At 37.5% G+C, this 20,445-nt stretch overlaps 1 protein-coding gene across 1 annotated transcript in view; it reads right to left on the reverse strand.

Annotated features, from left to right (window-relative positions):
- Positions 1–1,729: 1,729 nt before the first annotated feature.
- The window catches only part of UCMA (upper zone of growth plate and cartilage matrix associated), a 34,540-nt gene continuing 15,824 nt past the window's right edge, over positions 1,730–20,445 (reverse strand). Inside the window, exons 4-5 of the mRNA XM_053716482.1 lie at positions 18,965–19,063; positions 1,730–2,304 (exon numbers count right to left, since the gene is read on the reverse strand). Of these exons, the coding sequence (XP_053572457.1) occupies positions 2,207–2,304; positions 18,965–19,063 (197 nt within the window). The 3' untranslated portion in view covers positions 1,730–2,206. The remainder of the gene's footprint in view (positions 2,305–18,964; positions 19,064–20,445) is intronic.

Raw genomic sequence — 20,445 nt, forward strand, 5'->3', positions numbered from 1 at the left:
AATTATCAATGTGCGGGTGGGCATGATCCGCTGTAGCATACGCTGTCGGCATTTATCATTGCACAAGCATTTCACTAGAAATGTTTGTGCAATGCCGCCCCCTGCACATTTGCAGCCAATCGACCACGAGCAGGGGGTGTCTATCAACCCGATCATATGCGATAAGGCGGATTGCTGTCCGCCACCTCAGAGGTGGCGGAAGTGTTAAGGAGCAGCGGTCTTAAGACAGCTGCTTTTTAACTCCTGTTTTGGAAACAGCCGCATAAGGCAGCATTGCGGGGCTTGTTAAATCGGCCCCAGTCACATCAGAAAAAGTGCATTACTCTAATCAGAATGGTGATAGTTTTAAATAAATGTAGACTAGGATTTGTCGATAAATGCAGGCAGAGAAGATTGAATTACTGACGAACAAAAGTGCTAATTTTTAATCATTTTATTTTTAAGAAAATATGAATGAAAAAGTCTGGCTTTGAGAATAATTCTGGATTTTGTAATTCTGGATTTGGAGACTTGTACCTGTATAAGTGACACCAATAGCTTTACAATTTGTGACCTGTTTTAGATCATGGTGATGGATCAAAACAGAAAGTCTTCATGGGTAAATAAAAATGAATATACAATTTCAATATATACTCTAAAGAAGCAACAATATTATTACTATTTTAATTGAAAATACAAACAGTGATGTACACCTATGAAAGAAAGGCTTAATCTAATTAAAAAAAAAAACGTAGTAGAGTCTCTTGCATTGGACTGTTAGAGGCCACCTTATTAAAATATAAAATGCAGCTTTCCCATCTCTGCTTTCCCACATATGCTGATAGAAAGTACAGCTGCTGCTTTAAGGTTAAGGTTTTCAACAAATTTCATAGGTCTCTGCAGGAACGTTTGCAGCTCATAAGATAGTTGCTTCAAGAAATCTCCCCATGAAAAAAAATATTAACATACAAATATCTGGAAAAATATCTTAATCACATGGAATTTATAACAACTTGTTGCCCAAGTACCACCACAACGTTTGTTCATAGCCCAAAAATTCCACATCATCAGAAGAGTCGACACCTCTGTCCTTCGTGCTGAACGCTTCTCTGTATAATATCGCTTCTTAGAATTCTTAATATATATTTTTTTAAATCTCCTTTGCATAACACCTGATGTCTTATCTGCAGCCACATTGAGGTAAATTTATTAAAGGTCTTGCGGACCTGATCCGACAGTGCGGATCAGGGCCGCAAGACCTCGCTGAATGTGGAGAGCAATACGCTCTCCGTATTCAGCATTGCACCAGCAGCTCACAAATAACATGATTTAAATGACAAGGAACATGCACCATGTTATTTACATGTACATATAATGGGCCCTTAAATTTATCATTGAAATGCTGGGGTTTTTTTTGCTTTGGGAACACTCGAGGACTGGCAATTCCTCTTTTCAGGAATTTAAGTTAATCCCAGTTTGTTACGTGGGCACGTAACATTTTGCATTGTAAAGCAAAAAACATGGAAATGGCCATTTCAATGATTCTGCCATTGTCACAATATAATATTACTCACCTGTTTTTAAATACATATAACCTAAAAACATAAGTGATTACAATATGTTGCTCATTAGTGTCACTCACTCTTTTATCAACATGGAAATTGGATCAAGCAAACCTATTGTTTATTAGACAAGGTGATTGGTTCCCTTTAACAGCAAAGCTAAATAATCGTGACACAGTAAACAAACATGTATCAATGACATTTATTGTTCTTTTTTATATTCACTTTAACAACATTTTTCTGATGTTATTCTAGTTTGATTACCACCTTTAAAAAAAAAAAAAAAAAAAAAAAGTTAACATAAAATGTATAACATATTATTTACGTTTAAAAATTTGTTTGTTTTCCAAATAGATACTTTTATACCATTAGAACAAAAAGATTACGTAAATGCGCTATTATGCACTTAAATATTTTGCACTGAAAACGCCTACTGCAGTAAAGAAGAAAACATAATTTTACAAAAGGAAATGATACTTTACGAACAATTAGGATAAGTAACACACAAGATATATTAGAATCTATAAGACTAACGTGTGTGAATGTGAATCTTTATTATACTATACTGCTCTGAATCTTTTTTTAGCTACATGTCTGTTTTTAGTACAAGGTTTTGTATGGAAGTAAAAGATTATATCTATTAGTAGTTAGTTTTCCTATACATTTTAAATGTTTTGACGCTGGTAATGGTAGGAAGGTGACAAGCCATCGTAATGCCACTGGCGCCATTGTTCAATTTGTTCTCGGCTGCGTTCTTCTTGCTCTGTGGAGAAACATTTTGTAACCGTTAATATAAATTGTATGTATCTTCAAAAACTGAATCCAGTGAAAATATTTATGTTTAATATAAAATTATAAACACTGTAATTTTCATATTTGACATTTTCACTTTTTCTTTCTTTCTTTTTTTTTTTTTTACCACCAAAAATTTGCTGAGATTCATTAAAGGGAGAAGTTAAACACTAAATACATTTTATAAGTATAGTATGGGGGTTATTCTGTCTCACTTTAGTCATGGGTGCCATCATGTTAAAATCTGGATCAATTCATCTCAAGTTGTCCAGTAGTTGGTTGCAGGACTATTTTTTTATTTATTAGTATTGCAAAACCACAAGTTTTTTTATTTTTTATTATTTACAAATTTTGGTTATACAGATGTTTACGGAAACTTTAAAGGGACAGTCTACACCTTAGTCATCTTAAAGTCTTAAGCTACAAATAGTCTCCTGCACCCCTTTCTATATCATGCAGCAGAAACAGTAAAAAAAGTTATTTTTAAATGAATATTGTTTCTGGCCAGTTTGAAATGGCTGCCAAGCTCCACCCACCAATGACATCACGATCTGGGCTGCATCTATGCACTCTGCTGAATAGCATTGACAGTCTGTTGAATCCAACTAGTGAGCCTTTTGTGATTGGAAGCCATATGCAGCCCAGATCGTTATGTCATCAGTGGGCAGAGCTTGGCAGCCATTTCAAACTGGCCAGAAACAATATTAACCCTTTAAGGACACAGCTTTCAGTTTGCTCAATTGTTTTATGATGGAAAAATTCCGTCATATGTCCTTAAGAGGTTAATTTAAAAATAACTGTTTTACCGTTCCTGCTGCATAATATAGAAAGGGTGCAGGACTGTCCCTTTAATATCTCAGCTCAGGATGGTCCTAGCTCCTTGGGACAAAAACTGATCTCTAGATCACATTAAAAGGTACGTGTTCATATAAAAACATTTTGCACATTCTTGATCCTTAGAACTTAAGTTCTAACGTAATGATAAACATCACTTTTGGGGTCAATTTAGAATGGGAAAGGTTTGAGTCTCAGTTCTAATTTTTTTAGGGGGTACCAAGGTACGTACAGTGTGCATGTAGAACATTTCAGGCTTCTCTTATTTATTTTTTCTACGAGGTAAGAAAGTGTAATGTTTTAACATTTACCCTAACAGCATTCTGCTTAATATTGAGTTTGAGATTCCACTAGTTAGAGAGCTAGGGCCAGTAGAAATCTGGAGAAAAGCCTACTTTATTCATGAATTCTGAGAAATGACATAAACATAACAAATAATAAAAAGGAACTGTAGTTTACACTAATTATGTTTATGGTTGACACACCACAATTTTCAAGCTACATGTTTGATTAGAAACTGAGAGATTTCCTCACTCTGTCTCTTGGAAATGTTGTGGGCGCTTACAGTGGCAGTAGTTAACCCAGCAGGTGTTAGTTTTTTGTAGACTTGTGTGTGGCGGAAAAATTTGTTTCAGATTGATTTGGATGTTTTCGAATTTTGTTTTCGGATCGATTTGAATTCGGATACATTCGAATGCATTTGTTTCAGATTTGAATAAATTCGGATGTATTCGGTTTGGATTCGATTCGTAATTTGGTATGTGTTAGGTGGGATGTGCTGTGTATTAGACTAGTATTATGTACTGTAATATTAGGTGTAAACCATAGCAGAGTGATATAACCTAATATACTGTACAATACTAGTGTATTTGTGATTACTCCATGGCCAGCCGAATGTAACGAATAAATCTGAACTAATTTGGATTTATTTGTTAGTTTCGGTGCTACGGTAATTTTGGAAATTTGAATCGATCCGAAGCTCCAAATTTGACAAATTTGTCCGAATTTCAATTCGGAACTAAATGAAACGCACGTCTAGTTTTTTTGAGAAGGGTGGTGCATGACTGTTTTAATGCCCCTTTAAAAACCATCCACTGTTTCAGTAGTAGCTTTTACTGTGCACAGGACATAAAGATCATCCATTCATGTGAATAGACAGCGGTTTACGTAATCACAGTTGCAGTATGTGTCAGTTATGGCTCTCCATGCAGGTACAAGCTATGTGGGTGCACACGGCATGGATGCGCTATATGTCACATGTTCAGTAAAATTTTTGCTGAAATAGGGATAGGTTTTAGTAGAAGAATTTTTTAGTTTTACAAAAAAAAATAATCAAGCATGAAATGCTCTAATATACATTAGAATTTAGTCACTAACATTCCATTAGTCTAGTTACTCGTAATCAGTGACACACATTTAAAGGGAAATTATACTCTTTTTTTGTCTATCAAGTATATGAAAGAGCAAGAGTTATATACATGAAACATGTTAAAGGGACATTCCAGCCCAAACTGAAATGTATATCAATGCGTTTCACTTTTTCATATAAATATTTTAGCAATATATTTGCATTAGCAAAAAGGCTTTTAGTAAAAGTTATTATGAGAGCTTTTACTGTGCGTATGCACGTGAAGCATATCTAAATATTTTATTTTATTTATTTTTCTTGTTGAACAACAAATTTTTATTCAAAGGGGAGGGGGATTTTTTCTTTCTATTAAATATATTTGCATGTAACAAAGTTTACAATATTTGTAATTAAAGGGAGATAAAACCCAAATTGAACACAAATTAAATAGACTATCCAACTTACTTATACTTTCTAATTTACTTTATTCTCTTGGTTTCCTTTTTTGAAACAAGGTAGGTAGGCTCAGGAGTGTTAATGTGTCTGGAGCTCTATATGGCAGTAGTTTTACAAGAATGCAATTTAACTAGGTTATACATTTGCAAGAGCACTAGGTGGCAGCATTGTTTCCTGCCATTTAGTGCTCTAGATATGTGCACGCTACCTATCTAGGTAGCCTATTCAACAAAGAAAGTACAAAGCAGATTTGATAATAGAAGTAAATTGGAAAGTTCAAAACTATGCACTGAATGACAACAAAAAAATGGTTTCATTTGCCTTTAACAATTTAGTCAGGGAGCACTGAATTTATATTTAACAAGAAGGCTATAGCTTCTGGTAGAAAGCTACGTACAGATATACCAAACTAGTTAAAGGGACATTGTACACTAGATTTTTCTTTGCATAAATGTTTTGAAGATGATCCATTTATATAGTGTTTTTGTAACAATGTAGTAGTTTTGTTTATTTTTTTTTAATAACATTGTGCTGATTTTCAGACACCTAACCAAGCCCCACAGTGTCAGATGTATACCCAGGTCTACAGACTCCTGCTGGCTCCTGTTTGTCTAAAGGGTCTTTTCATATGAAGGACGGGGGTGAGTGTCTGTTCTTCGTGCTTTCTCAGCCCCATTCACTGACCTAACCTCACCAACAGTGCTAAGTTAGGAGCTTCTAAGTAAGTTTTTTAAAAAGGTTTTATCCTGGATTTTTATATCAGTATCTGTGCATCTTATTCTTTATAGTAGTGTCTATTACATGCAGTTATATGAACATTGGTGTATACTGTCCCTTTAACCCCTTAACGACCAAGGACGTACGCCACACGTCCTCAAAAAAAAGTCAGTTAATGACCGAGGACGTGTGGCGTACGTCCTTGGTCTGGAAAGCAGCTGGAAGCGATCCTGCTCGCTTCCAGCTGCTTTCCGGTTATTGCAGTGATGCCTCGATATGGAGGCATCCTGCAATAACCCCCCTTGGCCATCCGATGCAGAGAGAGCCACTCTGTGGCCCTCTCTGCACCGGACATCGATGGCCGATATCGTTGGTGGGTGGGAGCTTACGTGGGAGGCGGGTGGCGGCCATCGTTGCGCTATGTGGAGTGGAGGGGGGCGGGAGCTACGGGGGCGCGCACGGGAGCGCGCGCGTGCACGGGGGTGGTGGGCGGGCGCGTGCACGGGGCGGGAGCGGGTGGGAACCGCTACACTACAGAAAAAAAAAAGTTAAAAATTTGAAAAAAAAACCCACTAAAATGCAATCTAAGGGTCCTGGAAGGGGTTGGGGGTTGGTCTCGGTGGGGGGGGGGAAAGCTACACTACAGAAAAGGGAATTAAAAAAAAAAAAAGGCACATTTTGTTACAAAACTGGGTACTGGCAGACAGCTGCCAGTACCTAAGATGGCGCCCATTATTGCAGAGGGGAAGGGTTAGAGAGCAGTTTGGTGGGGGATCAGTGAGGTTGGGGTCTAAGGGGGGATCCTACACATCAGCATATGTAAATATGCTTTTTTTTTTTTTTTTTTAAAAAGGGCCAAATACCTTTTATTTTAGTACTGGCAGAGTTTCTGCCAGTACTTAAGATGGCGGGGACAATTGTGGGGTGGGGGAGGGAAGAGAGCTGTTTGGGAGGGATCAGGGGGTCTGATGTTTCAGGTGGGAGGCTGAGCTCTACACTAAAGCTAAAATTAACCCTGCAAGCTCCCTACAAGCTACATAATTAACCCCTTCACTGCTAGCCATAATACACGTGTGATGCGCAGCGGCATTTAGAGGCCTTCTAATTACCAAAAAGCAATGCCAAAGCCATATATGTCTGCTATTTCTGAACAAAGGGGATCCCAGAGAAGCATTTACAACCATTTGTGCCATAATTGCAGAAGGTGTTTGTAAATAATTTCAGTGAGAAACCTAAAATTGAGAAAAAATTAACGTTTCTTTTAATTTGATCGCATTTAGCGGTGAAATGGTGGCATGAAATATACCAAAATTGGCCTAGATCAATACTTGGGGTTGTCTACTACACTACACTAAAGCTAAAACTACCCCAAAAAGCTCCCTACATGCTCCCTAATTAACCCCTTCACTGCTGGGCATAATACACGTGTGGTGCGCAGTGGCATTTAGCGGCCTTCTAATTACCAAAAAGCAACACCAAAGTCATATATGTCTGCTATTTCTGAACAAAGGGGATCCCAGAGAAGAATTTACAACCATTTATGCCATAATTGCACAAGCTGTTTGTAAATAATTTAAGTTAGAAACCAAAAGTTTGTGAAAAAATTTGTGAAAAGTGAACAATTTTTTCTATTTGATTGCATTTGGCGGTGAAATGGTGGCATGAAATATACCAAAATGGGCCTAGATCAATACTTTGGGTTGTCTACTAAAAAAAAATATATACATGTCAATGGATATTCAGGGATTCCTGAAAGATATCAGTGCTCTAATGTAACTATCGCTAATTTTGAAAAGAAATGGTTTGGAAATAGCAAAGTGCTACTTGTATTTATGGCCCTATAGTTTACAAAAAAAGCAAAGAACATGTAAACATTGGGTATTTCTAAACTCAGGACAACATTTAGAAACTATTTAGCATGGGTGTTTTTTGGTGGTTGTAGATGTGTAACAGATTTTGGGGTTCAAAGTTAGAAAAAGTGTGTTTTTTTCCATTTTTTCCTCATATTTTATAATTTTTTTTATAGTAAATTATAAGATATGATGAAAATAATGGTATCTTTAGAAAGTCCATTTAATGGCGAGAAAAACGGTATATAATATGTGTGGGTACATTAAATGAGTAAGAGGAAAATTACAGCTAAACACAAACACCTCAAAAATGTAAAAATAGCCTTGGTCCCAAACGGACAGAAAATGGAAAAGTGATGTGGTCATTAAGGGGTTAACAAACATAATTCTCAGCACACCCTTATTTTATTTAACATTTTTGTCTTGGGGGGAAAAAAACAAATATATGGAAATAAATGTCTTGTAGCTTGATTTGGTCAGTTGTGAGACTTGTTTGCCTTCATAAAACTGCAATGGATTATTTTATATTTGCTTATGACTTCACTGTCTAGCCAGAGGTCTAGCTTCACGGTATATCTGTTTTTCAGATGAGCGTTATTTCCAAAATAGGGTGTAACAGTATTAGACAAGGGGGATCTGTACTCTTCTATACTGTAGACGGTAGTCATTTAACTTTTAATATTTTACCTTATATTTTCTGTAAAAGTAATAGCTGCCTTCATAGACATTTTCTCAATTATATTTATTTCTTTTTAGACTTTTTTGAAGCATTTTAGTATGATTGAATTCTAAAAATTCAGATTTCTTTCAGTTTGTTAGAATTGGTTTGTGATCTTTGATTTTTTTTTTTTTTGCTAATACATCTGTACTGCAGAAATGCTACAATGTTAAATGCCATTCATCATATAGAAACCAATAAGAGAACATAATATGAAAGTAGTCACTTTTGGACCTCCTCAAACAGTAAATATGATTAAAAAGCAGCATTATAATAGATAGCTTAGCCTCTCCAATGATAGCATTAATCTATACTGCATATTATATCTGGGCTAGAAATGGAAATTAGTTGTACAAAATATGACTCGGATTAAAAGATCATCGTTATGATCAGAGGCTGATTTGCGTCAAAACTCGCCTCAAAATCAGAAGCCGGTATTCATAATTAAGTGGTGCAGCTGATATACACAGGTCTTCAGCTGACGCATGAAAATAAGTGCGGCTGCAATATACTTCAGGTTGCCATATTGTCTTGGAAAGCTAGGCATTCTCGTTGCAAATCTTTACCACCTACTTACAGCCAGCACCATTGTAAGTAATAGAGGAAATAGAGCTTGTATATAGGGTTTCCAGGTGTCCAGTATTCAACTGGACAGTCCAGTATTTTAGCAGGCTGTCCAGTAAAATGTTCAAAAAAATACTGGGAACTTAAAGGGACACTGAATCCAATTTTTTTCTTTCGTGATTCAGACAGAGCAGGCAATTTTAAGTAACTTTCTAATTTACTCCTATTATCAATTTTTCTTCGTTCTCTTGTTATCTTTATTTGAAAAAGAAGGCATCTAAGCTTTTTTATTAGTTCAGGACTCTGGACAGCATTTTTTTATTGGTGGATGACTTTATCCACCAATCAGCAAGAACAACCCAGGTTGTTCACCAAAAATGGGCTGGCATCTAAACTTACATTCTTGCATTTCAAATAAAGTTACCAAGAGAACGAAGAACATTTGATAATAGGAGTAAAATAGAAAGTTGCTTAAAATTTCATGCTGTATCTGAATCACAAAAGAAAAAAAATGTGTTCAGTGTCCCTTTAAATGTCCATTTTTTTTAAAGTTAGCAAAATGTAAAAGGCTTCCTATGCCTCAATGCATTAATAATATGGGAAGAAGTGAGGAGCAGTCAAGGGGGGTCAAATCACTGGCAGCCAAAATGGTAAAACTAAATATGTATATGTTGCTGGCAGCCAAGGGGTAAAATGATTGCTCAGTTGTGAAAAATATACATTGTGGGATCAAGAGCAAGGGCTCAGTTAGAACTTTTTGGGAGGCATTATTTGACCCCACCTACCAGCAAGTCACTGACATCTCCAGTATTTTTGTTTAGAACAGTTGTCGACCCTATCTTGTCTATGCATAATACAGCATTTAAATTAAAGATGTCATAATTTTTTATGTCTCTATGCTCACAAAAGACTCCTTAAATTAGGTTACAGAAAATGAGAAAAAAAATAAAAAAATAAAAAATATGTGAAAGAAAAACCCCAGAAAAAACCCCCCACCAGTTCTCTGCTTGTTTTCTTTTGTTTTTGTTTGTTTTTTCCATTGGTTGAATATTGGCAGCATATTTTTAATGCATTTCTTTTTGAAAAGACGTCAAAATATGATGCAGATTAAAGGGAACCTGCTTTAAAATATGTTGCGCGTGTTTTTGAATAGATGCGTTTGTGCAGGAAAATATTGTATGAGACTCAACAGGAATATATAAGACCCCAGTAGAATTCAAATAGCATAGATTGGTCACTGAATCCTCTGAATGCAGCGCTGTGCTTGTGTCATAGCAAAAAAAGTAATACTGAAAATATTTATTGATTTTTCTAAAATGCTTGTTTTATTCGGCACAGGAAAATTATTTAAAGTAAAAGTCAATCCTGGTGTTTTTGAAACGTTAGGATTGACTATTGAAACAAATAAAGGGGACTTTCATTTATGAAGTATAAGATACTTTATGTAGAAAACTCCTTTATTTGTTTCAACCGATCACCATTCTTAGCTGCTAACGAAGCCCACGGCAAAAATATTTTTTGCGGGGGGCGGAGCCTACACTCAATGCGGCAAGACGTGTCTCAATGAAGCTCTGTGAGCCTGAAACTAATTATAAGTGTTTTTCATAGCTAATTTCGATATTTCTTACTCTGAAGCAGCTAATTATAACTGTTGACAGCTATACTCTAAGAGTGGATACCCTGACAGAGCTCATGCCTATGTTCGTTGAGGCAGCTACAGCGACAAGTTTCTTCTCAAAATTGGAAGCCATTTTTGCAAGTTCCTGCACCTACGCAGTGAGTTTTGGACATAGAAGAAGCTCCTGTATGACTTGTGGAGCGTAGGTCTGGGGCTGCCGTTTTATTACCCCCCCCCCCCCGAACTCCGGGGTTACGATATCCTAGAATAGGATAACAAGTGCAATCTTTCCACCCAGATTCGTTACTTGCTGTATAAACTTTTTTCTGCAATGGAAATGATTACCGAGGAGGCACTGCTGGGTCTATTGGACGAGCACTTCCAAAATCTACACCAGCTACTTGTGGACTGTTTTAAGGGGAAAATTGACAAAGGAGAGAACTGTGGGGAAATGATAGAACCAGCTTCCCCTCCCGGCGAGTTCACAGAAAAGGTGGCTGAAGTTCAGTCTATAGAAGGGGCGCATTTATCTCTCACACTGAGCCCTACAGTAAATTTCAATATGGAGGGAGCAGAGGCGATAAAGGACGGCAGTGGCGCAAATGTGATCTGCCCCGTGGAACCCCCACGACTTGTACTCTGACAAGGGATGTGTCGGCTATGCTGCCTCCCACGTGGGACGATGCTTGTGCGTTCGCTGAAGACAGCGCCATGGAGAGAAGCGTCTGGGACTTGGACTCTGCTACTCTTGGCCTTCATGATCTCCACTGGGAGGTTCCCCTCACTTGCCTATGCACGAACTTTGCCGAACTAAGAACCATCACAGGTATGGACCTCTTTCCTACTTGTGGGGAGTGGAGCTCTGGGGTTACGGTTGCGGGCCGCAGGCGGGGTGGAGATTCCTGGTCCTGGGAGTTTTGGTACCTGGGGCTGGAGGCTCTGGACAGTGCTGTTCTTGATGAAAGACAAGGTGTGGGCTGAAATGGCTCTGAGTCCCGGGACTATTAATCAAATTCTATGACCCGGGAAATGCTAAAGGACTACTAATATAATGGCCCATTTTATTCTGGAAAGGGGCTTACTATACTCGTGGGCAAAGACATATATTTGGAGAGGACACCGATCATATGTGACATCCTATTGACGGGTCTGTTGCTACTGAACTTATGTGTTGCAGAATTTATGAAAATACCCCATATACCATATGTAACGCTATTGTCTATAATATTCAGATAAGTGTATGCACGCATTTAATTTATAGGAAGTTTAGTACCCTGCCTTTTTTGAATTAATGTCACTATCACTGACCTAGTATAAATATCCAAGTGACGTAGGATAGAATTGATGTACCCCACTGTACAGTCATTAACAGTGCCCAGGCTTAGCAGGGATCTGAGACGCATTTGATGTTTTGAGTTTTTTCATAGCGTGTTAATCCCTGCGCGCAGTTGACACACAATGATATTGCCAAATATGCTGTCAATATGTCCTTCGCACATTCTCATTTATAGAAAAATATCCCCTTATGTTTCACACTGCTATTTCCACCCTCAACCCCAGTGCCCCCAAATACCCCTTAATCTCTCTTTCCTGTTTGAGAGCTAACAAGATATTGAACCATTTTCTATATGGTAAATATGTGCCTCTACCCTTCATTTACTTTCCTAGTCATAGATTAAATAATATGAAGTTCTAGCAGTCCGGTAGACCCAATAGATGCAAGTTGTATATAATAGTACTTTCTGAAAATGTTAGAGATGTTGTTTTTTTCTGTTCTTCTTTTAAAATATAAAATGAGGTCTGGTGTATGAGATCCAAAAGTGGTCTCCTCTAATTAAACTGCCCCCCTACAGGTTTGTTCTAGAGTTGTGAGGTCCAAAAGTGTCCTCTAGTGTCATCTAGGGGGTGGTAGGGTGATTGGCATACAAGATGTACAGTATTTTTGTCGAACTGAATGTTGTAATCTGTGATGCATAATCTGTACCATATTTATGTCCTACTGTATCTTGATATCTGTATGCCTTAATTTATGCCTCAAATAAAAAAACATTTAAAAAAAAAAAAAAAAAAATTTTTGCTAAGAGTTGACGTTTTCCCCTCTTAGCCAATAGCCGCGTGCAGTAAATCCTCTCAAGCAAAACAGCGATCTGCCGTGGGTTTCCTTAGAGCAGCTCAGAGCGGTGATCGGTGGAAACAAATAAAGGAGCTTTATATATGAAGTATCTTATACGTCACTGAAAGTCCCCTTTATTAACTTCAATAGTCAATCCTAGCGTTTCAAAAACACTAGGATTGACTTTCATTTAAACAAAAAATGATTTTTTTTTAATACTTATTTTATAAGTAACAAAGGATAAATTATTTTACCACACAACTATTTTTTTCAAGGTCTAACCAGCCAGTCTGACTCTGCACCGTTACACGGAGCTAACACAAACAGTTATCTGTTAGAACTTTACCTCATCCTAGGGTTGCCACCTCAGCCATGTTTTCCTGGACACTTATGAGTTACACATGCTGCAGGGTGTGCAGGGAGGAACATGTATTGTGTTTCTGGACAGCACTATTCATATTCCTCCCTGCACACCCTGCAGCATGTGTAACTTATCAGTGTTCTGTATTTTAAAGGACGGGTGGCAACCCTACCTCATCCCCTACTGTTAATGATACACTGTATGTGTCAACCTTTTTACTTTTTTTTCTTCTTTTGTATAATAGTTAAAGGAACATAAAACCCAAACATTTTCTGTCATGATTCAGATAGAACATTCAATTATAAACAACTTTCCAATTTACTTCTATTATCAAATTTGCTTCGTTTTATTGTTATAGAAGTGTACACGTGTCTGCATGAATATATAGCAGCAGTTTTGCAAGAATGCACTAGATGGCAGCACTATTTCCTGTTATGTAGTGCTTCAGGCATGTGCATGATACCTATTTAGATATCTCCTCAACAAAGAATAACATGAGAACTAAACAAATTTGAAGTAAATTGAAAACGTCTTTAAAATTGTATTTTCTATCTAAACGATGAAAGAAAAATGTTGTGTTTCACGTCCCTTTAAGTTTAGGTAACATCCTTGTATTACTTTGTATGTGTGTTTTTTATTTGTTGCATCTAAAAGATGACATTTAAGATGTATTATTTTTTTTTTAATACATTTTCCTGTGTTTTTGTTATAGGACATATCTGTCCTCCACAGAGCAGTAGGAGATGCCTTTATCATCCAATAAATAATCTATCCCTACAGACATGTATTTCCTGTTGCTATTAATTCCAGTTTAACCTGATTTAACTTAACATTAAATAATACATTTTTTTTTCTTTAAAGGGACACTGCGACACTAAAGTCAAGATTAAACGTTCATTATTCAGATAGAGCATGCAGTTTTAAGAGACTTTCCTTTTTTAAACACACTTTATAAGGCACCAGCTCACACGTGCAAGAGTTCACAGTGTCTTTGATTGGCTGATGGCTGTCACATGATACAGGAGGACATTTTTAAATTTGTTATAAAAAGAATTCAGAGTAATTGCTATAGCAGTGTCTTTTTTTATATAATTGTTGATTATGCAATTTTACTGTATTTAATAGTCCTTTAATTACTGTTCATGCAGTAAAGTAAAAAGCAAATCTTTTATGATTCAACTTTATTTTTTAATTTACTTCAATTATCATTTTTTCTTTGCTCTCTTGGTATTATTTGTTGAAAAGCATACCTAGGTAGGCTCAGGCACAGCAATGCACTACTGCAAGCTAACTGCTGATTGGTGGCTGGATATATATGCCTTTTGCCATTGGCTCACATGATGTGCTCAGCTAGCTCTGAGTAGTGCATTGTTGTTGCCCCTGAGCCTACCTAGGATTACCCTTCAACAAAGGATACTAAATGAACAAAGCAAATTTGATATTAGAAACATAGTGTAAAATCATTTAAAGGGATACTAAACCCAATTTTTTTCTTTCATGATTCAGATAGTGCATGCAATTTTAATCAACTTTCTTATTTACTCCTATTATCAATTTTTCTTTGTTCTCTTGCTATCTTTATTTGAAAATGCAAGAATGTAAGAACAGTAGCCGGCCTATTTTTGGTTCAGCACATGGGTAGAGTTTGCTGATTGGTTTGCTACATTTAGTCACCAAGCAGCAAGCTCTACCCAAGTACTGAAACGAAAATGGGCCAGCTCTGAAGCTTACATTCCTTCTTTTTCAAATAAAGATAGCATGAGAATGAAGAAAAATTGATAATAGGAGTAAATTAGAAAGTTGCTTTAAATTGCATGCTCTATCTGAATCATTCAAGAAGAAAATGTGGGTTTAGTATCCCTTTAAAATTGCATGCTCTATTTGAATCACAAACATTTAATTGTGAATGTACTCTTCTTTTAAGTAAAAAGAACCATTGTGTAAAGTAAAAAGTACATCTGGGGGCCTATTTATGATGGTGCAAGCGGACATGATCCGATATTACAGATCATGGGGTCGATCCGATAAAAATCGTCGCCCGCAAAAGCCGGTGACGCCAATATTTGCGCTGGTTTGGTATCCTATATACGGCGTAACCTAGAAGTTACGCGTGTATATTTCTGCCGTCGCCCGTAGTTTTTTGGGCCATAGGCAGGTATACCAAACCAGCGCAGTTTGGTATCCAATATACAGCGTAAGGACTTACGTGGTGAAAATGGAGAAATTCTACTCCATTTTCACCTCGCCACAAAATGCAGCCGTAAGAAGCCTTACGCTGACTATTGGAGCCCCGTAACTCCCTAAACTAGCTAGAAAATAAACCTAACACCTAACGCATGCGCAATGTCTATCTAGCTGTCACCCGCGATCTGCTAAATAAAACCTAACACCTAACGCATGCGCAATATCTATCTACCTGTCAACCGCGATCCCCCGCCGCAATCCCTAATAAAGTTATTAACCTCTAAACCGCCACTCCCGTACCCCGCCGCCATCTACATAAACTAACCCCCTAATGTGAACCCCTAAAACCGCCGCCATCTACCTTATCTATCCCCTAATGTGAACCCCTTACACCGCTGCCATCTACCTTATCTATCCCCTAATCTGACCCCTTACACCGCCGCCACCTATATAAAAATTATTAACCCCTAATCTAATCCCCCTATACCGCCGCCAGCTATATTAATATTATTAACCCCTAATCTAATCCCCCTAAAGTAATAAACTCTATTACTTTTATTGGTTCAGCCAATCGGATTGAACTTGAATCTGATTGGCTGATTCAATCAGCCAATCAGATTTTTCTACCTTAATTCCGATTGGCTGATAGAATCCTATCAGCCAATCGGAATTCGGCGGACGCCATCTTGGATGACGTCATTTAAAGGTACCTCATTCGTCGTTCAGTCGTCGGCCGGGATGGATGCTCCGCATTGGCGGAGCGAAGAAAGAAGATTGAAGATGCCGCTTGATGGAAGATGCTGCCGGATGGAAGAAGACGTTGCTGCCGCTTGGAGAAAGACATCGCCGGGATGAAGAATTCTTCTTTGCCGCTTGGAGAAAGACATCGCCGGGATGAAGAATTCTTCTTTGCCGCTTGGATAGACATCGCCCGGATCGGATGAGGAGTTCGGCACGGCGTGGTGAAGACAAGGTAGGGAGATCTTCAGGGGGGTAGTGTTAGGTTTTTTTAAGGGGGGTTTGGGTGGGTTTAGAATAGGGGTATGTGGGTGGTAGGTTGTAATGTTGGGGGGGGGTATTGTATATTTATTGAAATGCAAAAGAGCTGAATTCTTTGGGGCATGCCCCGCAAAAGGCCCTTTTAAGGGCTGGTAAGGTAAAGAGCTTTGAACTTTTTTTAATTTAGAATAGGGCAGGGAATTTTTTTTATTTTGGGGGGCTTTATTATTTTATTATTTATTATTAGGGCTTAGAATAGGTGTAATTAGCTTAAAAGTGCTGTAATCTTTTTTATTTTTTGTAATTTAGTGTTTGTTTGTTTTTGTAATTTAGTTTAGTTTATTTAATTGTATTTTTAGATAGATATTTGTAGTTTATTTAATTTATTGATAGTGTAGGTGTATTTGTAACTTAGGTTAGGATTTATTTTACAGGTAATTGGGTAAATATTTTAACTAGGTAGATATTAAATAGTTAATAACTATTTAATAGCTATTATACCTAGTTAAAATAATTAACAATTTACCTGTAAAATAAATATAAACCCTAACATAGCTACAATGTAATTATTAATTATATTGTAGCTATCTTAGGGTTTATTTTATAGGTAAGTATTTAGATTTAAATAGGAATATTTTAATTAATAATATTAATATTAGATTTATTTTAATAAGAGTTTAGTTAGGGATGTTAGAGTTAGATAGGGTTATTATACTTAATATATATATAATATAATAACGATATTAACTATATTAACCCTAATATAATTAGGGTTAATATAGTTAATATATATAATATAATAATTATATTAACTATATTAACCCTAATATAATTAGGGTTAATATAGTTAATATAGCTGGCGGCGGTGTAGGGGGATTAGATTAGAGGTTAATGTATTTAATATAGCTGGCGGCGGTGTAGGGGGATTAGATTAGGGGTTAATACATTTATTATAGCTGGCGGCGGTGTAGGGGGATTTAGCTTAGATGCAAAAGAGCTGTTTACTTTGTGACAATGCCCCGCAAAAAGCCCTTTTAAGGGCTGGTAAAAGAGCAGTTTTCTTTGGGGCATGCCCCGCAAAAAGCCCTTTTAAGGGCTGGCAAAAGAGCAGTTTACTTTGGGGTAATGCCACGCAAAAAGCCCTTTTCAGGGCTATTTGTAGGGTTAGACTTAGGTTTAGTGGTAGGGATAGTTTAGTATTTTAGGGGTTAAATAATTTAATATAGATGGCGGCGGGGTAGGGGGATTAAATTAGGGGTTAATAATTTTAAAATAGATGGCGGCGGGGTAGGGGCTCACTTTAGGGGGTAGGTAAGGTAGATGGCGGCGGTGTTAGGGGCTCACTTTAGGGGGTTATAGATTTAATATAGCTGGCGGCGGGGTACGGGAGCGGCGGTTTAGGGGTTAATAACTTTATTAGGTTGCGGCGGGGTACGGGAGCGGCGGTTTAGGGGTTAATAACTTTTTTTATTGTTAGGCTAGTGAGGGGGGATAGCGGATAGAGGGTTAGACGTGTCGGGCTATGTTTAGGAGGCGTGTTAGACAGTGCGGGTGATTTCATACTTTAGTCAGGTTTTGTGGTGCCGGCAGTTTCTAACGTGGCGCAAGTCACTGGCGACTCCAAAAATCTGTACTTACGCAGATTTCTGGACATCGCTACTTTGTCAGACTTACGCCACTTTAGCAACTGACGGCGCCGCATATTGGATAGCTCGAGTTGCGAGCTGAAACTGCGGGCGACGCGGGTTCCCTCGCTTGCGCCGCAAACTACGCCGTATATCGGATCGCGCCCCAAGTCCGCTGCACATCTATAAATGCTGACAGCATACGCTCTCTGCATTTATCATTGCACCAGCAGTTCCTGTGAACTGCTGGTGCAATGCTGCCCCCTGCAGATTTGCGGCCAATCGTCCGCTAGCAGGGGGAGTCAATCAATACAATCGTATTCGATTGGGCTGATTTCTGTCCGCCACCTCAGAGGTGGCGGACGAGTTAAGGAGCAGTGGTCTTAGGACCGCTGCTTCTTAACTTTCGCTTCAGGCGGAACTGAAGCGGAGTGGGTCGGAAACAGCATCCGCTGCTATATAAATTGACCCCACAGAGTAAAAAGTATATTAATATAACTGTGTTAGTTATGCAAAACTGGGGAATGGGTAATAAAGGGATTATCTATCTTTTAAACAATATACATTCTGGAGTAGACTGTCCCTTTAACTCTTGGTATATCCTTTGTTAATAAAAAAAATTTACATATCCACACCACTTTCTCTCGGTATCCCTTAGCTCATTTTTATGACATCATACTGAAAGTTTAATTTTGACACGTCCCTTTAACTAATTATGCAGATGCACTATTGCAATAAAAATCCATAGAAAATGGAAGCCAAGAACACACAAATTCATGTATAGGATTTTTCCACAATGCAAATACTATTAATATATTAGAGCAGGGACCTTAATTAGATACAGATCAACCCACTAAAAATCTCTTTACAGATTATTATGATTTTTTCTTATCATCCAATAAGCAATCCATCCCTACAGATGAGTTGTGCACAAACATATATTTCCTGTTGCTCTTATCAATAGAGCATGCAGTTTAAAAAGCTCCTACTGAGCATGTGCGAGTTCACAGTGTATATGTATATGAGTCTGTTATTGGCTGAAGGCTGTCACATGATACAGTAGATAGAGTAAGTGAAATTGTGTTGTATTTTTATTGTGCATTTGTGGGTTATGCAATTATATTGTATTTAATGGTCCTGTAACCATTAAGTGATTACTATAAATAACATATGTGGGATTGACACAATAATTAAAACCACCCCTGAAAACCCCTAAATAACGAGGTCATGCTGTTGCGCCTTACCATCCTGTTCTTCCTCTACGTAATTCTCAAACTCATTCCTCTGTTCTTCGTAGTACTCTCTCCTTTGCTCGTCTGCTGTCAGCTTTTGTCGGTTCTCAACTGGAACAAAGATTTTTAAATGTATAAAATCAGAAAAAGAATTAAAAAAATGTGCACATTAACAATTGCTTTGACAATACAACAAATACAAATGCTAAATAAGTAATACTATACATAGATAGTCTCCAGTCTCCGAATCTATAGTTTTCTAATGAATTCATGTGTGATTTGCCAACAATATCTATCACCCATTGTAAGAGAAATACCTTGCACCAATTTAACAATAGCCACAAAATGAGAATATTTTATAAAAATAAATTACAGCACAACCGGCTACTACTAAACCTTGATGATACAGCCATGATGGTAATTATTTGCTAATTGTAACCAACCTACTCATCATTGTAAATTACATTTAAATGTCCCAAACAAGTTTAATTAAGCATAGTGATAAAAACACAAACAATCCTAGGTATATTCATAATTTATTTTGCCTGATTTCCTTGTCATTTATCTCTGTAAATATTGTTTTTCCACTTCCTCAGAGAGGCTGGAGTGTATACTACATGTCTGCACTGATGCATGCTACACTGTGGTTGCTTACACAACATGATGCATCCTCACTGTCTCTCCCAGCTCAGCGTGTTTCAGCATGCAATCCTTCATTTTGCATACTTGCAGGGCTGGCCCAATCATGGGACCAAGTGGGTCCAATGGACCTAGGCAGCACTTTACTAAGGAGGCAGCACTTCAGTGACCAACAGAAAATGTGTTTGTCATCTATTAATTCAACCATTACATATCAGATATTTTCATACAATAATGTAAACAAGAAAACCACCATTTACAGTGTTTGGCTGTTGTTACATTTTCAGCACACATTATGCAGGATATAAGCACATGCATAGAGCTACCTAATATTTAGGGAGCTTGACTGACAGCCGAGACTGGTGCCAGGGAGGCGCAGAAAACTGCAGCATGTTAATTTTTGTTTATTTTTTAATTAATGAAATAATTGCTTGAATCCAGTGAAGGATGAATAAATAAGAAGAAGAACATAACTCTGGTAGCTGTGTCTACTAAGCAAATCTGTAAAATTGCACTACTGAGAAAAGCAGTCTCTGCACAGATCTGAAGGGCAATGTTTTTTTTCCCCTTTTTTCCCTTTTTTTCAGTCATCTGCACTACAGTGACTCACGTCACACCAGTTAGTTTACATTGAAGGGTCAGGAAAAAGAAAGTCTAGAAATAGCATTGCTGCATGAGATAGTTTAAAGGGACATGAAACCCACATTTTTTTCTTTCATGATTCAGATAGAGCATGCAATTTTAAACAACTTTCCAATTTACTTCTATTATCTAATTTTCTTCATTCTCTTGATATCATTTGTTGAAAAGCATATCTAAATTGGATCAGTAGCTGCTGATTGGTGGCTGCACAT

This window comes from Bombina bombina, chromosome 6 (assembly GCF_027579735.1).
Source record: "Bombina bombina isolate aBomBom1 chromosome 6, aBomBom1.pri, whole genome shotgun sequence".
Lineage (NCBI taxonomy): Eukaryota > Metazoa > Chordata > Amphibia > Anura > Bombinatoridae > Bombina > Bombina bombina.